The 12,805-nt window shown below is 38.7% G+C and overlaps 1 protein-coding gene across 6 annotated transcripts in view; it reads left to right on the top strand.

The window, feature by feature from the left end:
* ncor2 (nuclear receptor corepressor 2) overlaps nucleotides 1-12,403 on the top strand; it is a 119,820-nt gene extending 107,417 nt beyond the window's left edge. For 4 of the 6 annotated variants that reach the window (XM_048209406.1, XM_048209409.1, XM_048209408.1 and 1 more), the window contains 9 exons: nucleotides 326-506; nucleotides 600-1,120; nucleotides 3,091-3,209; nucleotides 4,142-4,479; nucleotides 4,722-4,858; nucleotides 4,993-5,046; nucleotides 5,162-5,380; nucleotides 5,706-5,873; nucleotides 9,429-12,403. In XM_048209406.1, the coding sequence (XP_048065363.1) occupies nucleotides 326-506; nucleotides 600-1,120; nucleotides 3,091-3,209; nucleotides 4,142-4,479; nucleotides 4,722-4,858; nucleotides 4,993-5,046; nucleotides 5,162-5,380; nucleotides 5,706-5,873; nucleotides 9,429-9,625 (1,934 nt within the window). In that variant the 3' untranslated portion in view covers nucleotides 9,626-12,403. The remainder of the gene's footprint in view (nucleotides 1-325; nucleotides 507-599; nucleotides 1,121-3,090; nucleotides 3,210-4,141; nucleotides 4,480-4,721; nucleotides 4,859-4,992; nucleotides 5,047-5,161; nucleotides 5,381-5,705; nucleotides 5,874-9,428) is intronic. The other 2 variants (XM_048209410.1, XM_048209411.1) reach the window with 1 other exon arrangement.
* The last annotated feature ends 402 nt before the right edge of the window (nucleotides 12,404-12,805 follow it).

Below are 12,805 nucleotides of genomic sequence, written 5' to 3' on the forward strand. Positions count from 1 at the left end.
AATTGATTTACAGCTTTTTTTACTACTGTTTATATATACTGTTCATATAGTATTTATTAATATTTTTAAATTGCATTTATTTTTACATTTTCAGGGTTTTTAAAAAAATTTTTTTTAGTAATTTTATGTACTTTTGTCTTTTTTATTAGCTTTTGGAGGTTTTTATTTCTGTATAGCATTAATTTAATTTATTTAAAATATTATTTATTTCAGTAATTTTGAAAGTTTTTCATCTAATATATTTTTTTTCAGCGTTAGTGTGCATTAGACAATATTCAGTATGCAAACCATTATTGCTAAACGTCCAAACATTGTGTCCAAACAGGAGCACCAGAACAAATGGGCGGCAGCAGCAGTTCTCGTCCACCTTCTCATCCATACAGTCACCAGTCGTCCCCGCTCTCCCCTCGTCCCCAGGACAACCTGCAGCAGAGACCCAGTGTCCTGCACAACACCAGCTCTAAGAGCCTTACCAACTCTGAGCACAACAGTCCCTCTGTGCTGCGGTGAGTCTCCACCCCTCATGCTGCAAATGGTCAATCTAATAAGATAAATGTGATGAAGCTGGCTTAAATTTGTTTATCTTTACCTTTCTTCAGGCAACCAGGTTCTGCTCGCTACCCGGGCTTCAGTGGGCACCTCCAGAGGTCTGGTTTACCCAGCGAGGGTTACTCATCCGGTACGGACCCAAACTCTAAAGACTCAAGCAGAGATGGGGGCAAAAGCCATGGGCGAGGAGGTCTGCCCAAACATCAGGACCTTTCATCCTCTTCCAAGTCTGACCCCAAGTTGGCAAGTCCTGGTGGGGCATACCCGTACAGCCAGGCCTCTGGTGCCCACCTCGGGCTGTCCACGAGTCGAGGGCACCCCATGCTGGCTCCCGAAAGCAACAGCGGCAGCAGTTCCATCCCGTCCCGCGGTGGGGACGGCGTCAGCAGCGCGTCAAGTAGGGAAAAGACTCAAAACAAAGTGATGTCCATACAGGAACACGAACTTCGAGCACTCGGTAAGACCACCATGACAGCGGCCAACTTCATAAACGCGATAATCATGCATCAAATTTCTTGTGATGCGGCGATGCCAGAGACTGGTGCGCTCGCGACCAACGGCACCTGTGATGGTAAGACGCTCTGGGACCTTTGGGCCGTTAACGCCACCTTCCCTCCCCTTCCCATCCTTCCTATTCTCTACCAATCCACTCAAAACCTTTCCATCCCTCCACCATTCCTCTACCCCTCCTGCGCCCCCTGCCCCATCCCCGCCCCCTTACGTCTGTGGCCTAGTGCACGCTTGTGGTGGTTGGCATTGATCAGAATCAACCCAATTTCCATTATTCTTTTGGTTTGGTTCATTTTGTTTACTTTGAATATGCTTCTACCCTTTGCTTATTATTTATTTTTTTGGCATCTGAAGCATTGCTTAAAGACCACCAAAGGTTTTCCTCCCCGTTTTGTATTACCTAAACTCATTGGACCTTTTGCTAAATTATAATTTTCAAGGGGAGATTCTGCACGTTTCGGTCCAAACTTCCACAGTTTAAAATATTGAAGCACATTAAACGATTCGAGCTTCTGCTCGGAAACGGCCACAGGCGTATATCTTAGTGAACTGATAATTCACTCTATGCCCTAACGGTCCAGAATCACGTGTCTGGAGACGAGCTTTTCTAGACCAGAGAGAGATCCTGAGGTGAACTTTAAGAGCTCATTCATTCAACAGTGATGTGGTTGCTCATTGTTTCATAACTTCCTTATCGGTTTGCCTCTTGTGTTCCCCCATTCTTCTTCTTTTTTTTCCATTTGGGGAACATTTCATAGCTCTTCGTGTTTGCTTCCTGTTTCATTTCCTGTTTTGGAGGGAGGGCACTCTGGCACTATGACAGTTTGATAGCTGCATGAAGCAAACAATTACACAAGTTATAGAGAAAGAGGGTCAAGATGGATCTGGAGCTGAAAGAATTTCAAGGTGTTTGGTTCCTAACGGTTGTTGAACATCTGTATTCTTCTGCCATGCAGAACGTGTTACTAAAATACATTTAACTGAATCTACAGCAGAAATTGTTTTGTTGTGAGCTTGCAGTCTGAAATGAATGTGAAAGACTCAGACAATACTACTGAGTCCTTGGCTGTTGCACACAAGCCAGTGTAGATTGATTTACATATTAATGACTCTTTTGAGCTAGGTTTTTTTTAATGAATCAGGCAAAATCCTCAAATCTATTGAACGCATGAGTCATGTTATTGATTTTAGTAAACACTGTTCAAAAGTTTGGGGTCAGTAAGATTTAAAAAAAAAAAAAAAAAAAATTCTGGATTTACTTTTATTCAGTGAGGATGCAATAAATTGATCAAAAGTGACAGTAAAGACATTTATAATGTTATAAGAATCATGGTTTCAACAAAAATTTTAATAAGAACTTTCTCTTGAGAACTAAGCACCCAACTTTTGAACGGTAGTGTATATTGTTATGATCATATTCATGAAAGGGGCTTCCGCAAAAATACTAAAAGAATCGCTAAGTACCTTAATTCTGATTCCACGTAATGATTCCACATTCATTAATTCTTTATGATTTACATCAGTACATTTAACCGATGTTGTCCTTGGATTTTCAGTCAGATCAAATGACCAATAAAGGTCTATCCTTTGTTCTGTTGTAAAGATAAGCCTGCGCAGTGTGGAGAAAATGAAACAATACAAATGTACAGCTGCAGGAAAAAGGAAAATGTCTTTGACTCTTACTCCTGGTAATCAAGCAGATGTATCCACCTCTCCTACCTTCACAGCTCATTTGACACATATTTTGCTTGTTTTATCGTTGTGTTTTTGTTCTAAGCATTTCTTGAGCATTCAGTCGGCACAGTGCTCTGCTACAGTCAGATGGCTCCATAATGTTGGCTTGATCTCTGAACACACATGTGAGCAAGTCATTGAGTAATCCCAGAGCCTGTATGTGACCGCACCGCTTTCACACCCGTCTCTGCTCTTACCTTCAGAGTACTCCAGAGCTTCTGCCACACCATACTCAACTGCACTTTCATGTCTTCTTCTCCACCTCTGTGTGTGTGTGCTTCCCTGTCCTCTCTGTAGCTCATCAAAAGGCACTGGAACAGCTGTACGGGTCTGAGGACAGACTTTCTCCAGGTCAGCAGCCATCCTCTGCCGTCAAAGGCTCTCAGAGAGTGGTCACCCTCGCCCAGCACATCAGTGTAAGTGTCTGTCAGATCGAGACGTTTCTTTGTTGAAAGTGGCTCATTCCATTAGATTTCAGAGTCAGAACCAGGGTCAGAAATTAACTGGGGCTTGGGGCAAAAATGTCTTGAAAATGGCTGAAAAATACAAGATAAGGCAAAAAATGCCCCTGCACAATTTAACTGAATCTATTTATGTTGCCATTAAAGTGAAATGTGAACATGCGTAAGTGTCAACTTGCAACATTACATTTAGATCTGTGCACATTGCATCAGATTTCTTTCTACACATTTTTTGCAGGGTTGAGCATTATAAGCAATCACACACATTTCTGTTGATCGTGTGAATTCAATGGCCAGTCAGAGTTGTTTAGGATAGTCACCACTGAAAGTTTTGGGAGTTTTGTTCAGTGCGCACACTCACTGACTGAATTCTACACTCTCGCAAATTCTCTCAGTGAGTATGAGATTCGTTATGCAGTGTTCCTGTTTTTCAATTTTCTCATTTATATGTAGGTCATGTACATTATGCAATTGTTGTGTAAATATATGTATGCCACCTTTGAGCAGTATCAAACAGCATGTTGATAAAATTTTACTGGTAACAGTCTATAGTATTAAGTTATTGTATTATAGTATATGTTACATATAGTACAATGTATATAGTATAGTATGCTATAGTATTATAATATTGGTTAAATTTAGGTATTTGACATAAAAGTCAACACAGATACAATTAATAAGGTAATTATAAAAAATGCCCATGCCTCTGGAAATAAATTCCAGTGGGCAGATATTAACTTAAGAAAAGTTCATTCCTGACCCTGGTCAGAAGCATCTGTTTATAGGTTTTAAACAGTATCACATGAGCAAGGGTGTTGTTCTTCTGAATAGATATGTATACTTGTTCCCTTCATGCTCATCATCAAATGGAGGTTTTCTCTTTACAGGAGGTGATCACTAAAGACTACACGCGCCAGTCACAGCAAGGTCAGATGGGAGGTCAATCATCTCTGCAGCCTGTGTTTGGGTATCACAACTCCCCTGTGCTGGATCTCACCCGTCCACCCAGCACTCCCCAAGCCCAGACACCGACCGAACCCAACGCCCGCTACACCCCAGAAGGCACTGCTGCGGAGAGGGAGAGAGGGAGAGACAGGTCTCCTCCTCAGAGTAAGGCGTCTCCAGTGAGTCTGGCTGCTGATGGGATTGAACCGGTTTCACCACCAGGGGTTTCGGAGCCTGAGATGCCAGGAGCCGCCTACCCCAATGAACAAGCAGAGCAAGGGTATATAACATACAAATGCATTCACACAACAGGGATAGAAATCAGACTCATTACCATGAATCGGTTCTTTATAACAGTTGAACAACAATTTAGAGGTTCTCAGTTCACTGTCTGGTTCTATCCAGTTCTTGAAAGAATCATTAAAAATATTTGACTCAGTTGAAGGTTTCATGAATTAGACATCAAATAAACAGACTCTTTCATCCTATATCTTCATTAATTGTTCTCTACTTTTGTCTTAGTATGGGATCTCGTTCTCCGGCCAGTAGCTCTCAACCACCAGCCTTCTTCAGTAAACTGACTGAGAGCAACTCCGCCATTGTCAAGAGCAAGAAGGAAATGATTAAAAAGATGGTGGTTGGAGCAGAGGCTGAATTCAGTAAGTTTATGTGACTCAGTCTGTTATTTATTTATTTTTATTTTTTTATGCAGAGAAAAAAACTGGCATTGATGTGCATGTTTATGTTTCTGGCTAAAAGGTCTCAAACTTCTCTTTTTCTGTTTCCCTTTTAGACCAGGGCCAACCTGGGACAGAAATCTTCAACATGCCTGCCTCTACAAATGCAGGTGAGCAATTCCGCCTTTTAAACTGCTTTCCTGTGTCTCAAGAAAAGCTTGACATAGAACAGCACTTCACACAGTCCTGTTCCTTTAACACAACCACTGTAACATCTCTTTATAGGACCTGTGAGTGTGCGCAGTCACCCGGCACCAGAGGCCAGTGGTAATACTATAGGTCTGGAGGCCATCATCAGGAAAGCCCTCATGGGTAAATATGATGAACAGATGGACGATCGCTCGCAGTCCAACTCCGTCAACTCGATGAGTGCTGGCGGACCAGCTGCTGTCGTGCCGCCAGCTTCAGCGGATGGGCGTTCTGAAGACCCCTACTCCCTGCCAGGTGCGCCAAATAAACCCTTGATAATTCACCTACCTTCATAGCAGCATGTGTCAGGTTTTGACACCTTTTTTTGGACCAAATGTCCCCAAAAAGATAATAAATTATTAACGGCACATTATTTCAGGACAAACCTGTATTTAATGCAGTTGTTGTAGTTTTTTTTTTTTTTTTTTTTTTGAGGTACAGGGCATGTCATCTAACCTATCCATTTTGGCACCTGCATTGCTGGAAAAACTTGGCATAAAGCGTTATCACAAATGGCAGTGTAAGATTTAATATTTGTTTGTCCGAATGCGTCTGATTTGTGCCCTGTGTTTGGGTTCAGGTAAATCCAAAGGGGGGCGCTCTAATGGTCGGAAGACTAAGTCTCCTGGTCCTGGTCTGTCTGGAGGTGAGAGACCTTCATCTGTGTCCTCTGTCCACTCTGAGGGAGACTGTAACCGTCACACCCCACTCACCAACAGAGTGTGGGAGGACAGGCCCTCATCTACAGGTATGCACAGTCCAGGCGAGAAACTAATTAAATATTGGCAACAATGCTTCTGGACTAGTATTTCTAATTTATATATATATATATATATATATATATATATATATATATATATATATATATATATATATATATATATATATATAGGTTAATTTGTTTAACCCTGTAAAACCCAAATATAGAAAAAATTTTGACCTCAGATATTGTTTTAGGAGGCCTCTGATGTAGAAATTAAAGATTTTTCAAATTGTTTACATTTTAGTAAGTTTTTAGGGAAATGTTAGGGCCTAGTTAGGAGCAGAATTTCTGTATTTGTACTCACTTTATCTGAACAGATACAGAGCATTTAAGCATTCATTTGCAGGGTTGATTGCTTACTTTGCCCTATAACAGTATATATCATGAGTAATAATCACACAACAATCATTTTTTATGAATAAGCATTTATTAATAAAAATATTGAAAAAATTTGTATTTATAAAACTTTTTCTTCTATCACTTTCAGTGTAGTTTGAATGAAGTCTTGCAGTGATAGTCCCTAAGACATTTCTTTTCATCTGAGAAGCACAGGCAAACATTGCACTTGCTACACAGTGTATTTGTGTGTATCCATTATTGCAGTGTCTGCAGCCTTTACTGGGAAATGTGCAATCATGTATTTGCATACATCTAGTGGGGAATGGTCCGATGACATCTTGGCATTCTAAAATCAAAAATAAATAAGTGAATAATACATATGGGTCTTATATTATAGATAAATTGAAAGAATAGACAGGGTGGTAGACCACGTGTCGAGGGTAGAGATCTAAGTATTATCCATCAAAGTATTATCATTTCAATGCAAATGCTAATCAGAATTCCACTACTACATTCAAACAATACTGTCAGTCTGGAACATTTGCTCTCTACTTATCATACTAAAAGAACACATGCATCCCCCCAGAGAACTTACAGGTTCATATTCAAGACCATTCACACCTGTCCCAGAACAATGCAACAGGCATCCCCCCAAAAAATCCAGAACATTCAGAGCCTGTTTTTCTATCTCCTAATGCTATAAACTGCTACTTGAGCAACACTCTTAAAAAAATCTCAGGATCATTTAGAAGTTAAAAAAATACAAAGATACAGGGAGTTTGATACTGCTCTAGATGATGGAGTTTCAGATTCCACATACAATGTATTCCTGTGTTTAATTATGGTATAAGCTAAACTAAGTACTAACTTAGTTACAATGAATCATCTAACAGTTTAAATTTCAATTTGTGACCATGTGAGAAGTGCAGTGTCCTTATGTAATGTGTAAGGAGCACAGGCTATTTTGACTACCACTCTGGCCCAATGTTGTAGAATTACAACATGGACTTAACAAACTCTAAATCAAATTTGATGATTGTTTTCCAAAATAACTAAATATGTATGTGTTCTAGACATTGTAATAAACACAAAAAAAAATATGTAAGGAATTTTACTTACTTGAATCTTGACGACATCCAGTCATGCATAAAAAGGAGATGAGCTCAATGCGAAGTTTGCAGGTAGAGTGAGTTCATGGCCAGATGATTGGACCTATAAACATTTCTTCTATCTAGTAGCAACCGATTAACTATGTAAATGTGGTCTTGAGAAAAAAAACATTTGCAGGCATATATATATATTTTTTTTTTTTTAATTTTTTTTTTTTTTAATGTAATTCTGAAACAGTGGGCTTTACAGGGTTAATGCAAATTTAGAGATTTTTAAACTTTAGAGTGGTTTAAACTTTTTCTACTCTGATCGAGCGGACATGTAAACACTTGTTTTGGGTGCAAAAAGAGGTGTTTTTACTGCTTTTACTGCTTAAGCAGCACAGCAAAAGACGTAGGAGAATAGTATGCACAAATAGGGCCCTATGAAATCCGTTTTTTTTTTTTTTTTTTTTTCCCTAGATTCCGTTTTAATTTTTCTGGATTCTGTTTTTTTCCATTTTATTTATTTTTTGACTCCATTTTAATGGTTAAATTAAATTTTAGTAATCAAAAAGCATGTCTAATTAATTGAAATGATGAATCTTGTCCAATTTACCAACAATTTAATACAAGTTTAACAAAAAAATTACATTTTTTTAGGGCCCTATGATAAATGTTTTATTCTTTCCCATCAAATTGTATTTTTTTTTACCAAATTCTGTTTTCTGGATTCCATTTATTGGTTTAATTCCATTTTAATAATCCAAAAGCATGTCTAATTAATTGAATTCTTAAAAACAACAATATTTATTAATTAATTAATTGAATTCTTAAAAACAACAATATTTATTAATTAATTAATTTATTAATTAATTTTTTTTTCAGAAGTTCTGTTGTGTATTTAAATTTTTCTGGCAATCAAATGAACGCATACCATTTAATTTATCTTTTAATCATGAAATTAAACTTTTTTTGTCAAACACAATGTGCTGCACAACAGAGCTTTACTGTTAAAAATAAAACATGGAAGAAACACTGAGATTATTGTTTAAAAATATATTTTAATAATTTATTGTTAAATTAATTTATCTAAATTCTACTGTACAACAGTAATATGTTTCTGTCAAGTTAAATTGAACTTTTATTTTGACGGTTTGCCTAGAGCTTTGAGTTTCTCTGTGACGGTAGTTTTCTCAAACGAAGCAGCTAAATGCTGATAAAGTGACTTTCAGAGCAGCTCTGGAGATGAATTTGTGTGTTCATATAGTGAGGCGACAGAGGACGAAAACACCGCGAGCGTTGCATGTGCTTCAGCGTGCGTGCGCCCCCGCGCGAGTGTGTGTGAGGTAAATGAAATTGCGCTTCCGCATCATTCATTTCAGAGTTACACAGGCATGCAGGATTCATGTTTAAATAGTCTTTTTGCGGTTTAATATTCACAGACACTAGTCTATATCGCGATTTAATTGAAGTGTACTGACCTGCTTTTAATTTGACAAATTCCGTGACATTCCGCGTTATATAGTAAATTCCGTTTTAATGAATGGGTTCCGCGATCGCGGATATTATAGGGCCCTACACAAACAGCGGGAAACTGTATATTCATTCAGTGTGTGCATGCCAAAAAATCAATTCTGATTTGAAGCTTGTGACACAAACGTGCACATTAACCTGATCACTACGTTCAGATTCATCAATCCGAATAAATTCTTTCCGATTGAAACAGAAGGTGTCCATGTAAACGTAGCTATTTATAATATTACAAGAAATGTTTCGTTAGCACCAAATCAGCATATTAGAATGGTTTCTGAAGGATCATGTGACACTGAAGACTGGAGTAATGATGCTGAAAATTCAGCTTCGACATAACAGGAATAAATTACATTTTAAAATGCATTCAAATAAAAAAGTTATTTTAAATTGTAACAATATTTTACAATAATACTGTTTTTAATGTATTTTTGATCAAATAAATGCAGCCTTTGTGAGCATAAGAGACTTCTTTCAAAAACATTAAAAAAATCTTGCCTACCCCAGACTTTTGAATGGTAATGTCTATGTATTTATTCATCCGTATTTGCTGATGTTTTTTTCTGGTTCCTTCTCTCAGGCCCCACTCCATTCCCCTGTAACCCCCTGACCATGCAGATGCGTCTCCCCAGCGGGATCATGCCAGGACCTTCACCTTCCCCTACACATCCAGGCTCTTCGGCTCCCACACAGGGCCAGACTCAACCCCGCACTTGGGAGGAAGAACCCAAACCTCTGCTGTGCTCTCAATACGAGACCCTGTCAGACAGCGAGTGAACACAACTCATGCCGCGTACACTAGGACTGAACGTTTGCTGCTTTATGAACAGAAACTTGTTACTGTAAACAGGGATGTTCGTGAACACACACGTACTCATGTCCACTCTGACACACACTTATGGGAACATGCATCCATCTGCGCTCATGCCCTCTGATACCTCTACACACATATTCATGCATACAGAGACACACATCCCGTTATCAATCCATAGCACTCAAGCCGTTAGTGAAAGAGCATTACATGGCCACGTGTGTTGATGTGTCCGTGTATGCGCACACATGTATTAGCGTGTGCCGTCACTCCAGGACTACTCGTTGGAAAAATCACTTTTTACTTTTTTTTTTTTTTTTTTTTTTTGGTGTGTGTGTGTGTATATATACACACACACACACACACACTTTGTGTAGTTTTGCTGGCCTTATAAGAGTTGACTCATGGACTCGTCTGTTTTGTTGACACATTTTGGAGCATTCCTCATTAGACTGCTCAGGACACATACTCTTATACTGTAATACAACTGCAAACTGTTTTTTTTTTTTTTTTTGTGTGTGTGTGTGTGTGTGTGTGTGTGGCATAATGCAAAGGCTGGATGAATCCTCTGCAGAAACACATACGTCCTCTTAGTTCTCATATGCATCTGTAGCCCTTCATTATGGTTTCTGGGAGTGTTCATGTGTTGCAAACATGACTCTGTAATTTTTTTGTAACTGATTTGATGCTGTTGGGCCATCCGATTGTGTGTGATGAAACAAGACCTTCAGAGAGGCAGATTAGCTGATCCCTGTGCTAAACCGTGCTGGTTTTGAAGCAAATTTCATCCTGTAACATTCTGTCCTTACCTTGCTATTTCAGAGAGTTTACATGGGCGACCATATCATTGGTTTACAGGGTACACATAATGTTCATTTTTTTTTTTTTTTTACATTAAACCTTCATTTTTTACTTTAGTTTTGACACTCAGAAATGACTCTAGCTGACCAACAATTTTCTTTTCTGTCATCTCTGTGATAGCTGATGGGAGACGTTTCGTTTAGTTTTGAACTATTTTGGATTGGTTTTTTTATGTAAATGAAACTTGATTGCATGTTTTTTTTGTAATGAGTTAAGCACTTAGTCAGCAAACGGTTCCTGTTGGTGTCCTTCAACAAATGCCGACCCGAATGCAACTTTTTACACAGCATTTAATTTAGTTAATTTCTTATACAGTATTTTGTTGATTTGTTTCTTCACCTACCCTGTCAAGTGTTCCACTCTCCAGCGACAATCACTGGCAGAGAGTTGAGCGAGTGGACGCGTCTTTAGAGGATGCTGCTTTATCAGGTCTGAATGTCCCAACAAACCTGATGTTTTTCACGTCAACTATTTGTTCAAGAGTTAAAGCCATGCTGTCTGGCCAGTCCTTTGACATGACACTCACTGAGAGCTGCTTTACTTTCGCTCTTTGTGCTTGAACGAAGGGTTCGGGTTGTTTTTTTTCCCCCCGTGGGCTCATATGAGATGATATATCCTGCGTAATAGAATAAAGAGGTGAGCAGACGCCACACCTCATATAACCTGTAGTCCTTCACTCTGTACAGTTTTAAAGATAATTCTAGTGTTAAGTGCCATGTATTTGACATACATTTCTGAAGTTAAAACTACCAAGTGACTACGCACAACAGTTTTTTTTTTTTTCTTTCTTTCTTTTTTTATTGTTTGCTCCTTGTTATGCCAGGGTTGTACAATTTGTCACACAGGCACAATTTAAAATCGTGAAGGAGACATTGACTGTGTCAGTCTCTCTAAACGCCTCTTTTTCGGACCACCTCAGTGGTGGGGTTACTAATTGTTTTGCATGCATATTAGATATAATGAAATGTTTTAATTCATATTGTTTGACTTTTATTTGTCACATGGTTTTACTATGAAAGGTATCTTTAACAGTTCAAACTGCAATATTCATTGTAACCGCCAGACTTGGGGATATTTTTGGAAGCCAATTAAAAGATGAAACTTAAAGTTCAGCAGTGGGTTTTATCCGGTTTGAGGGCTTTTGTTGTTGCTTTGGTGGTCAAGGACAGTTTTAGTGCACTACCTAGTGTGGTTTTGTAAAATGGGCTTTATCTTCAGTCACTTCAATCCCAAATACACTCTCATCAAGGTCCCCAAACGGGGTCTGCGAACAGTAGCTATTCTTTTTTTTAACCTTAACATCCACACAAACATCCCAGAATGCTCTGATTTTGAGATTCAGTCTCTGACATATCACTCCAGACAGTATTGTATTTAGTGGACAAGTCACTCTAAAGTTCAGTGTTTTCTTGTATAGCGAGCCCTTTTTTCCTCTATATTGACTGTTTGTTTGACCTTTTGCTGAGGACAGTATTGCACTTTCCTTAGACGAGGCGCTGTTTTATTTGTAACCAATAAACGTAAACGAAGCTGAGAGATTAAAACGAATGAAGGGGAGCGAGATGGGAAAACAGCGGTAATAGTCGCCCCTCTTTAGAATGGAAAGGTTAAGTGGGTATTTGGGTGGCATCTGTTTTTGTACAACCATTTTGTGCATATTCCTTTTCTTTTTTTTGTATTAAGACCCACTGTATTATAGCGAGGAGTGTAAATAGACCTAAAAGGATGTAAATATTTATGTGATTTGCTGCAAGATTGATATTCACACTGTTGTATTTCAACATGGCCACCAGCAAGCTTTGTGGATAGCAGTGTAAAAATTAAACCGGAAAAAAAAAACAGACACTGCCTTAATGTTTAAATAAAAAGCTTATTGCCATCGATTTGTTTGCTGTCTTTTTCTTTTGTGGGGGGAGTTTTGCAACCTGTGATTTCCAGGTATGGACCTTTCTTAATGTCCCCCTGTGGTGAAAATTAAGTTTTTAAATGTTTATATGTCTGTGTGGTATTTTTAACATGCTTTAAGACAAACCATGTGCAAATTCATAAGTTGCACCTATTGCTGAGTATTTTCCTCCTAAAAACCGCAGTGTATCAAAGACGGTCTCAAGTTCACAGTCTGAAACCGCCCGTTTCCTACCATAACAAACATGTAACCCATCTCGTCAACGTGTGGGTGGGGCTTGTCTCCACTGACTTGCTATGATGTTCAAAGTGTTTCTAAGAATGCAGATTTTTAGAAGGTAACTGACTCTGAAATGGCAAACGGGAACATGGTTTGTGCA

Source organism: Megalobrama amblycephala, linkage group LG12, assembly GCF_018812025.1.
Source record: "Megalobrama amblycephala isolate DHTTF-2021 linkage group LG12, ASM1881202v1, whole genome shotgun sequence".
Taxonomy (NCBI): domain Eukaryota; kingdom Metazoa; phylum Chordata; class Actinopteri; order Cypriniformes; family Xenocyprididae; genus Megalobrama; species Megalobrama amblycephala.